Below are 10,681 nucleotides of genomic sequence, written 5' to 3'. Positions count from 1 at the left end.
TGCTCTCTCTCTCCCTCTGTCTCTCTCTCAAAGTAAATAAATTAAAAAAAGAAATTCCTTAAAAAATTTTTTTAAATGTTTGTTTATTCTTGAGAGGGGGGAGGGACAGAGAGAGGGACACAGAATCTGAAGCACACTCCAGTCTGTCAGCTGTCAGCACAGAGCTCTAAGCTGGCAGAACTCACCAGCTGAGCTCTGAGATCATCACCTGAAGTCGGAGGCTTAACCGACTGAGTCACTCAGGCGCCCCCGAAAAAAAAAATTCTTAATTTTTAAATAAAGATCCCTGCTGATTATGTTCTCAATGCAACTTGTCTGTCCTCCTCCAAAATGTGAAAGTCATAGAACACCAAGGCTGAGAAACTGTTCCAGAATCAGGGAGACTAAACAGACATGACAGCTAAATGCAACTCCTGTATTAGACCCTGGACGTGGGGGAAATAAGGACATCATACAGAAAATTGGAAAAACTTGAATGTGAACTGTGGATTGGTTCACAAACTATCAGTATGTAATGTCTTAATTTTACTCGGCCTGTGATTATGTAAGAAGATGTCCTTGTTAGTAAAAGATGTCTGCAACTTGGTTGCAAATGTTCGGGGGCGGGGGCGGTAAGTATACGAATAAAGTTGAAATGATAAACCAAATGAGACGAAAGTTAACAATTGGTAAAGATAAGTAGAAGGCATATGGGAGTTCTTTACATTACTCTTACAACCTCCGGTATCTTTGAAATTACGTAAACACGAATTTTCCCACCACCATGAGTGCCACGCCTCTTCTGAAAAAAACCAAACCAAAACAAAAAAAACACAGTAAGTGATAGGACCGGATTTCGCGATATCCAAAGGACCCTAAATTATTCTGTCCCGCCTGAAAGCTGCCACCAAAAGCCTTGAGTCACGTGGGGTGGTCCCACGTGATTGGAGGTCCCGGGTCCAACATGGCGGCCTCCATGGGTCGCTGGCTTGTCTTCCTCTTTGCGCTGCTCGGCTTCCTCCGGGAGGCGACCAGCAGCCTCGGCTCGGGGTGAGTACAGCTCCCGAGGGTTGAGCCTGGTTCGGGAGTACTCCGCCCCTGAGCCCTCCGAGCTCACGGCCGCCGTGTCCCCACAGGGCCTCCCGCGACGATGACTTGCTGCTGCCCTACTCCCACGCGCGCGCGCGCTTCGCCCGGGACTGCACGAGGGTGCGCGCCGGCAGCCGCGAGCACGAGAGCTGGCCACCTACCCCTGCGACCCCCAGCCCCCGCGGTCTGGCGGTCCGCACCTTCGTTTCACACTTCTCGGACCGCGCGGTGGCTGGCCATCTGACGCGGGCAGCGGAGCCCCTGCGTACCTTCTCGGTGCTGGAGCCCGGTGGGTCTGGCGGCTGCGCTTCGAGGCGCCGCGCCACCGTGGAGGAGACGGCGAGGGCGGCTGGCTGCAGCGTCGCCCAGAACGGCGGCTTCTTCCGCATGGACACGGGCGAGTGCCTGGGGAACGTGGTGAGCGACGGGCGCCCGGTGAGCAGCGCCGGGGGGCTGCAGAACGCGCAGTTCGGGATCCGCCGCGACGGGACCCTGGTCACCGGGTGAGAAAGCAGGGAGCCTCGTTACTGTCGAAGGCAGAGGACCTGAGATTTGGGTTGTGGCCATGGTGGTGTGTTCAGGTCATTTACCAAAGCTGAGCCTCGGCGTCCATTATTCTGCAGAATGGGAATAGGCACTTTAATTGCAGGGTTCGTCAGTAGGCATCGGGTGGTATTTTGGCCAGAGTGATGGCCTAGGAAATTAAGGGCTATAGGATGAACTTGAGATCTGCTGAGAATGGTTGTTTATATTAGATGAAGTGTTAACTGGGATGGGTAGACTATTTACAAGGGCTGCACTAAGGGCCAGGATGGTTCCTGGGAAACCAGGAAGAAGCAACCAGCCCAGCCGAGGAGGGAAGGGTAGTGGGACCCCTACTAAACGCAGCTGTCCCTGCTGGTGAGTGAATCTCTTGCCTTTTCTGTGTCCAGGTACCTGTCTGAAGAGGAGGTGCTGGACACTAAGAACCCATTTGTGCAACTGCTGAGTGGGGTCGTGTGGCTGATCCGCAATGGAAGTGTCTACATCAACGAGAGCCAGGCGGCCGAGTGTGATGAGACACAGGAGACAGGTTTGGGGTCAGACAGGTTGTGGCACAGCCCTGTTGAGAACCAGGACCACTGAGCTGGAGCAGGAGTCTGTTCTTAAGTCTTTGAGCAAGTACTATTCTAGGTACAGAGGATCCGTGGTGATTATGACAAAATAAGGTCTCTGCTCTTGGGGCATACTTAAGAAAGGAAATAGATACTTTTCTATTGAAAGGAAGTGGTAAGTGCTTCTTTTTTACAGAAATTAAGATAAAAGGAAGTGGTAAGTGCTTTCTTTCTATTGAAAGGAAGATGAAAGGAAGTGGTAAGTGCTGAGGAAGAAAAGTAAAGTTGGGGGAAAGGGGACAGGTAGAGGAAAGGAGGTCTGAATCAGAATCCTGATTTCCTGCGCATGAGGCCCAAATGTGTGTTTTAACAAGCCCCCTGGGTAATTCTGATGGGCTCTCCAATTTGAGAAGCACCAAGGTGTGGAATAATGGGGTGTGAAAGGATGCTATGGCCCTGATGTGGAGATGAGCTGTTTTAGACTGAGCAGTCAGGGCAGGCTTCACTGAGGAGATGCCCTAGATTGGAAATAGCAAACCATGGGAAGAGCTGAGGGGAAGCACAGTCCAGCCAGAGGGAACAGAAAGTGCAGAAGCCCTAAAATAGAAAGTGGCTGCAGGGTGGTGAGAAGGGAGCCCCCAGAGATGAGGTGGAACAAGCAGGCCAGGGCCTTGGATTTTTGTGCTGGGGACAGTGGAAGCTATTAGAGGTTTTTCCCCTAGAAGCTGATGTCACTTAATTTTCACCTGAGAAGAGCCCTCTGGCTACTATGTGGAGACTGAGTGGGATGGGGCAGATGGGAGGCAGGAAGCTGCGCTCTAAGTGAACTGTTGGAGAGTGGCATTAGACTGGCAGAAACTGCAGGCAGAGTCCAGGAGGCTTCCCACAGGGTGAGGTCATCAGCCAGGCTTCTTCTCTTGTAGGTTCTTTTAGCAAATTTGTGAATGTGATGTCAGCCAGGACGGCAGTGGGACATGACCGGAAGGGGCAGCTGGTGTTCTTCCACGCAGATGGGCAGACGGAGCAGCGGGGGTGAGTGCCGGAAACTGGGAATGCCAGGCCTGGGCTGAGTCCGGCTTTGAGGGACTTCAGCCCACCGACAACTGCCCTTCTGACTCCCAGCTGTTCCCTGGGGATGTTCACATCCATCTGTCCCCTGCCTTCCCACACGAAAAGAGTCCCTACGTCTGCCCCAGTTCTGAGAACTCCTCATCCTCCACACTCTTCTTCTCCATCCCCCCAACTTAGGCCTCCTCTCTCCTGCGCTCCAGATGGGGTAATAGGAAGTAATTACAAAGTTAGCAGGGAGAAGACCTCTGTTCCAGTCTGAGCTCTGCTGTCCACTAGCTCTGTGGCCACAGACAAGTCGCTCAGCCTCTCTGAGCCAGTTTCTTTCTCTGTGAAGAGAGTGTATTAGTTTGTTATTTGCTGAGTAACACACAAGCACAAACAGCCCCCATTTGTTAGATCACAGTTCTGTAGGTCAGAAGTCTGGAGGGCTCAACTGGGTTCTGTGTTTGAGGTATCCCCTGGACAAAATCAAGCTGTTTTCCAGACAGGGCTCTCATCTGGAGCTTCAGGGAAAGAATCCTCTTCCCAGCTCATTTGGGGGGTTGGAAGAATGCACTTCCTTGGGGTTGTAGGACAGAAGTCTGTATTTCTTCACTGGTTGTTGGCCAGGGGACCTTCAGCTCCTTCAGGCTGCCCACATTCCTTCCCATGCATGTACCCTCCCTGTCTTCACGCCAGCAAAGATGTGTCCCGTCCCTTTGCCCCCTTTGTATTTCCAAAACCTCTCACTTCACCTTGTGCCACCAGCCAGGGAAAGGTGTGCTTTTAAGACTCTTGTGATCCCATCGGGCCCACCCATAATCCAGGGCAGTGTCCCTACTTGCAGACAGCTGAGCCGTACAAGATAACACAGTCATGGGAGTGATTTCCCATTATATTCACAGCTCCCAGGGATTAAGACAGGCCATTATTGGGGGGAGCCCACTTAGAAATTTGTCTGCCATAGCAAGTGTGATACTGTTCACCATGGAAAGTAAGACCAGTTAAACTGGAAACGCTGGTGGACATGGTCAGCATTAATGCTCTTATGCTGCAGCATTAACCTGTGGGAGATGGCAGAGTTTTTGCTGAAACAGGATGTGGTCAACGCCATCAACCTCGATGGAGGGGGCTCTGCTACCTTCGTGCTCAATGGGACCTTGGCCAGTTACCCATCAGATCACTGGTAAGCATGCCAGAGCCCCCTTCTTGAGGTCTTCTGTCCAGGCCTGTCCCCAGCTGTCTCATTCAGCAAATATTGAGTACCTACTATGTGCCAGGCCCTGAGAATTCAGCAGTGAGCAGGAAGAGCCAAGATCCCTGCTTCTCACTGCTTACAAGAGTGTTGAATCATACATAGTGTATGAGTACCATCCACACCAGTGAAAGGGGGTTGATAGGTCAGGAAAGACCTCTCTGAGCGTAATGGAACTTGAGTTGAGATCTAAAGGTTGGGGAGGTGGCAAGGCTGGGCTGGGAGATCCTTCTGGGCAGAGAGAACAGCATGTGTAAAGGCCCTGGGGTTGGAAGAGATTGTCAGGGTGGGATGAACCTATAAGCGGCTGGAGAAGGGGCAGTGGAGAGAGAGAGGCATCCCCCAGGGGCTACAGTAGGGGGTAGAAGGTTTAGCTGGGGCTCACCAGCACCATGGCCTCTCTTCACACACGATGTCCCCCTGCAGCCAGGACAGCATGTGGCGCTGTCCGCGCCGCGTGTCTACTGTGGTGTGTTTGCACGAGCCCCGCTGCCAGCCGCCTGACTGCAGCGGCCATGGGACCTGTGTGGAGGGGCGCTGCCAGTGCACGGGGCACTTCTGGCAGGGCGCTGCCTGCAACAAGCTGGACTGTGGCCCCTCCAACTGCAGCCAGCGCGGGCTTTGCACAGAGAGTGAGTGGGGTCTCTGGGGAGGCAGCTGTGACCGGGGCTCCCAGCTCTCACTGCCTTGGCCCTGCCTGATCCCTCACCTGGCCTTCTTGGTCTTGTCTTGGCAGCTGGCTGCCGCTGTGAAGCTGGATGGACGGGGTCCAACTGCAGTGAAGGTAAAAGCCAGCAGGCCAGCTGCCTCCCCGGCCCTGGACACATGGGGAGAGGGCAAGCGTGGCAGCTGCTTTTATCCCGCTCCCTATGTCTTCCTCTCACCTGGCTAAATCATTGCATTGATGTCCTGCAGCAGCCACAACAAATTCCACAAACTGCATGACTGAGAACAACAGAAATTCATTCTCTCACAGTTCAGGAGGCCACAACTGCAAAACTCATGGTGTCTGCAGGGCCGGCACTCCCTCCAAAAGGCCTAGGGGAGGCTCCTTCCTGCCCCTTCCAGCTCCTGGTGGCTCCAGGCGTTCTTTGGCTTGCGGCCACGTTACTCCAGTCTCTGCCTCTTCACACGGCCTTCTCCCTGTGTCTGTCCATTTCCTTACGTGGATCCCAGGTCATTGGATTTAGGGCCTACCCTAGATCCAGGATGCTGTCATCTCTTAAAGATTATAACTTAATTACATCTGCAAACACTCCGTTTCCAAATAAGGTCATGTTCACAGGTTCTGAGGATTAGGACCTATCTTTTGGGGGGCACAGTTCAACCCACTGCAACCATCCACAGTTTGAAATCTTTCAGGGCTTCCTTTTGAGTAAGTGGAAGAAATGAGCTCCTCAGCCTGACCTGCTAGGGTGCTCCAGAGCCTTCTCTACTCACTGACCCAGCTCTGCTCTGCGAACCCCCAGCTTAAGTGCCCTGCCCTCAGGGGCTTGCCCATCCCACCCCCTCCCGGGGTCTGCTGCTGCGCTTGGTCCCATCCCTCCTGCACTTGTCCTCACCTGTACTTCCATATCTGCTTTGCGGCTCACTGGCCACCTGCCCATCTAGACGAGAGTCTCCATGAGTGCATAGCCTCAGGGCCTGCCTGGAAGTAGAATTGTCCGTAACTTTCTGTTGGAAGAATACGTGAGCCTACAGGGTCCTGGGTGTGACTGAGATCTGTCTACGGTCTTGGCCCCCAGCCTAGCAAAGGCAAGGCTGGACTTTGAAAAGACTCCCCCCTTCCCCCCTCCAGCCTGCAGCAACGGCTCCTTCGGGGAGGACTGCGCCATGAGGTGCCAGTGTCAGAATGGAGCTGCCTGTGACCCAGTTGGGGGGACATGCACCTGCCCTCCTGGCTTTACTGGACATACCTGTGAGCAGGGTAAGCTACATGGGCCCCATGCCACCCAGGGGTACCTCCAGGGCCTAGCCTGGGGGGGCCTGGGGGGCACTTGTGCTTCAGCCCAGTTCTGCGCACACCTGGGGTCCATCCTGTCAGTGCAGAGAGAGGCCTTGCCACCGAGGCTTCCTCCACTTGTACCTCCTCTCCGCAGAGTGTCCCCTCGGCTGGCACGGGCCAGGCTGCCAGAGGCGTTGCGAATGTGAGCACCAGTGTCCGTGTGACCCCCAGACCGGCAGCTGTAGCCTGGCCCAGGCGCCAGCCCTTAACAGCATCCTCTCCCAAGGTGCGGCTCCTCCCAGATCCCCGGGGGGCAGGAGGGGGCATACCCCTCCCCTCCCAGCCTCTCAGCCTCTCCCTGGTGTCTTACAGTGAAGCAGTGTTTCCGGCCATCCGAGGCCACCCTGAGGACAGGAGAACTCTCCCTTCTCACCGGGTAGGAGATTAGGTGGGACTTGGGGCGGGGATGGAAGAAATCCCCCCTCCCTCCACCTGTGAGGTATGGCCTTTGCTCAGGGACGAGGCAGGGCTAGGAAGTGGCCGCTGGGCACCCAGATGACATTTCTCCACTGTGAACACAGAGGGCGTCACAGCTGATGCTCACAGCCCCTGAAGTGGTCTTCAGAAATGGTGAGAAGGACCCCAGTCATCATCCCAGTTGGAGTTGAGTGGGGCAGGGCATGGGGTTCCTTTCCCTGGCGGTGAGACTCATGACCTATTTTCTCAGCTCCTGGTACACAAGTGCCAAGCCTGAGGAATTCACATACTTCCTCAGCCACTTCCGGGTGCTCCTTGTGGTGGGCTTTATGTCTGTTTTCTAGTGAGGTGGATCTCAAACTTGACCTCTGGGAGGGTGCATTAAAAGAGATTGCTGGATTCTATCTCTGGAGTTTCTGCTTCAGTAAGCCGGGGGAGCCTGAGAATCTGCATTCCCGGTGCTATCCCAGGTGATGCTATGCTGCTGGTATGGGGACCCTGCTTTGAGAACTTCCCAAAGGTAGTTCTCACCTCATGGTCCAACCCTGGGTGCCAGCCCAGCCCCACCCGCGTTGGAGGTGGGAATCAAGTGTGGGTATGAATGAAAATCTCCTGGCATTGTCCTTTGGGTCAGTCTCATCAATAATGCAGGTCCCAGGTCCCTCCTGGAGGTCCTGACCTGGTGAGGCTCTGAAAGGCCAGAGCCACACCTGAAAAAAAAAAAACAAAAAACATAGAAATGTGCTTTGAAAATGCACCCAGAGCAGGGACAGGGGCCCCGGGAGCACCCTGGCCTCAGTCTTAAGTTCGGGCTCCTCAGTTGTGAGACTGAGCTCTTCCTCCCCAGTGCAGACATAGAACCCATTGGCAGCTGTCGGGGAAGGAAGGGGAGCCATGGGGGGCTAACGACCATGCCCCCCAGCAATCTGCGTGTGTCTCTTTTTGTGTTGAGGGCTTTGGCCACAGATTCACGTGAAGGAATGCAAGGATCATTGGAAGCCCTCGCCAGCTCCACAGGAGGGAGGCAGGGGTGCTTTTCTCCACACTCTGTCTGCCTTGAGGTGTCTGGAACGGAGACCAGCCTTTGTGGTCCACATCATCATTAGATCCCCAACTGTATTTTATTTGGCCTGCATAATTTTAAAAAATTTAAGATTTATTACAATATCTGAAAATCAGTAACATTGATATTAAAAAATTGTTTTCATGGTTTCTCTTGAAATACCAGGGGATGTGGCAGTGCTGGCCTGCATCCCACATGGTGACTGTCACTGCTGCTCCTGGAGCATGGGTTTGGAATGTGCCCCTGGCCCTACCAGGCCCATTTTGCTCCTGGACAGTCCCCTGGAGGTCCCTGACTTTGTGCCTCCTTTCTGGTGGAGGAGAGGGAGGGAAACCCCTGCAGCACTCCTCAACAACCGCCTGTTCTGGCTTTCTCTTCTGCACCCAGGACCACCTGGCTGGCCCTCACCTTGGCCCTAGTTTTCCTTCTGCTGATCAGCACGGTGGTGAACGTGTCCTTGCTCCTTGGTTCAAGAGCAGAGCGGAGCCGGCATCTGGATGGGGCCTATGTTTACCACCCACTGCAGGAGATGAATGGGGAGCTCCTGGCTGGGGAGAAGGAACAGCAGGGTGATGCCCACAACCCCTTCAAGGACTGAAACCTCCAGCTTCCCGTCAAAGCCTGCTCTGAAGGCTCATTTTGTTACGGTCTGACTTCCACAAGGGACGTTTCAGGACCGCTGACCATCTGGGTGATCTCAGCCCTGGTGCCAAGCCAAGCTTCTGATAGCACCTGTGCCTCAGCCCCTCATCTGGCCCTGGGCTCTCACCTGGTCACCTGCTGTGACCCATGCAACCCTAGCAATACAGTGCTCCCTGGAGAGAGACTGCTCCTTCCCTGCCTGCCTGTGTCTGCTGCCTGTGAGGGCTGCTCTGCTGCCCAAGAGCCTCCGGCCTCCTGAAGCAGGAGCTGTTAGCGATGGAACTCGCCGTGACCGCACCATGTCTGAGTGGCAGGGTCCAGCCAGCCCCCCCTGGGCAGGGGTGGATTAAAGAGACGATGGCTACGTCACGGGATCCTTTTCCACAGACCTCATCATGGAATTTGCCAATTAGAATTCTGTTTCCTATCATAGGAAGCTCCTTGGAGGGGACAGGGGATGAAATCATGTTTACAAGCTTTCTATTTTGGCATCCAGCCGCCAAGACAGTTTTTCTACCACTTGAATAAATTGATGTAATTAAAGGATCCCCGGGGTGGCGTCTGAATCCTGAATTGTAGACTTCTGGTTGTTCCTAGGTCTTAACATGTAGGGTTACTTCACTTGATTCATGGGTCATAAAAAGGCAGCCCAAAGTACTTCGAGCTCCCTGATCTATTTGTTTAATTCAGGGCTTCTCACTTTATGGTGCACACAAGTCACCTGGAGATACTGTTCAAGTGCCAATTCTGGCCCAGGGTGGGATACGGGAGTCTGAATCTCTGACGAGCGCCCAGGTGAAGATGAGGTCTTGGGTGTCTGGACCACACTTTGAAAGGAAAAGGTTTAGTCCACTGTGATTTAATAGTTACCAGCATTTAAAAATCAAGAGATTAACAATTTAAGATTTCTGATTTCTTTTTATTTTTAATATGTTTATTTAGTTTTGAGAGAGAGAGAGCATGCAAGCAAGTGAGGGGCAGACAGAGGGAGACACAGAATCCAAAACAGCCTCCAGGCTGTCAGCACATAGCCCAACACAGGGCTGGAACCCACGAACCTCAAGCTCATGACCTGAGTCGAAGTTGGATGCTTGACCAACTGACCCACCCAGGTGTTCCTGGATTCTTTTTAAAAGAGGGCAAGGCAGCAGCCCCTGCTGAAGCCTTTCCAGGGCAACATCTTGCCAGAGCTGAGAATCCACAGTCCCCATCTGGGCCTGCCTTCTCCAGCTCACCACCACCTTAGTGGCCTGTGACCTGCCAGCCCTGTGAATATCTGAGTTTGTAGCCTGTGGCCCCAGAGGGTTTCCAGGAAGTGCCTGGCAGCCCCCCCCCCCGACCCCTCCCCCCGGATATACATTACACTGTGTTTAGCAGATATTTTGGGGGTGGGGGATGTGCTCTCAGCAGATCCTCAAGTAGACTCATGCACATTAGGAACTGAATATGTCTCCCCAAGAATCCTGTATTGAAGCCCTAACATCCCCCCGCCCCCGCCACCCATGTGATGGTATTAGGAGGTGGCCTTTGGTTTAATTAGGTTTTGATGAGGTCGTGCGCATGGTCCCCTCGTGACGGGATTAGCGCCCTTACAAGGGAAAGAGAAGAGCACCCTCTCCACACACGCACACGAAGAGGAGGTTGTGTAAACACACAGAAAGCTGGCAGCTGTCTACAAGCCAAGAAGTGGGACCTCACCGAGAATTGAATTTGCCGGCACCCTGCTCTTGGACTTCCAGCCTCCAGAGCTGTGAGAAATAGATGTCTGTTGTGTTCAAGCCGCACACTGTATGGTATTCGTTATAGCAACTTGAGCAGACTGAGACATGGTATAGCTTAGTAGTTACTTTGTGCTGCATCACCAGTCCAAAACTTGGCAGCTTAAAACAACAACCAGTTATTGTTTCTTGTGGAAGAATAATTATTTTTCATGATTCTAGGGCCAGCTAGGGGATTCTCTTGATCAGTGGTTTCAGCTGGGCTCATTGGTTTGTCTGCAGTCAGCTAATGGGCCTACTGGGGGCTGGTCTGGGGTGGCCACAGCTGATGACATAGTGCCCCCCGGTGCTTCATCCTCCAGGAAGCTG

At 53.5% G+C, this 10,681-nt stretch overlaps 1 protein-coding gene across 2 annotated transcripts; it reads left to right on the top strand.

Annotated features, from left to right (window-relative positions):
• Positions 1–875: 875 nt before the first annotated feature.
• NAGPA (N-acetylglucosamine-1-phosphodiester alpha-N-acetylglucosaminidase) lies at positions 876–9,140 on the top strand. 2 transcript variants are annotated; one of them, XM_027043293.2, is made up of 11 exons: positions 876–1,029; positions 1,116–1,571; positions 2,001–2,140; positions 3,086–3,194; positions 4,270–4,398; positions 4,894–5,099; positions 5,204–5,251; positions 6,266–6,394; positions 6,567–6,698; positions 6,785–6,848; positions 8,340–9,140. In XM_027043293.2, exons 1-11 carry the CDS (start codon positions 944–946, stop codon positions 8,548–8,550), a joined length of 1,710 nt encoding a protein of 569 aa, XP_026899094.1. In that variant the 5' UTR covers positions 876–943; the 3' UTR covers positions 8,551–9,140. The 2 variants fall into 2 exon arrangements, with proteins under 2 accessions (XP_026899094.1, XP_026899095.1); XM_027043294.2 differs by having other exon boundaries at positions 6,785–6,860; positions 8,340–8,418.
• Positions 9,141–10,681: the final 1,541 nt, after the last annotated feature.

The sequence above is a fragment of the Acinonyx jubatus genome, chromosome E3 (assembly GCF_027475565.1).
Source record: "Acinonyx jubatus isolate Ajub_Pintada_27869175 chromosome E3, VMU_Ajub_asm_v1.0, whole genome shotgun sequence".
In the NCBI taxonomy this organism is placed as follows: domain Eukaryota; kingdom Metazoa; phylum Chordata; class Mammalia; order Carnivora; family Felidae; genus Acinonyx; species Acinonyx jubatus.
This window is presented reverse-complemented; position numbering and strand designations above follow the sequence as displayed.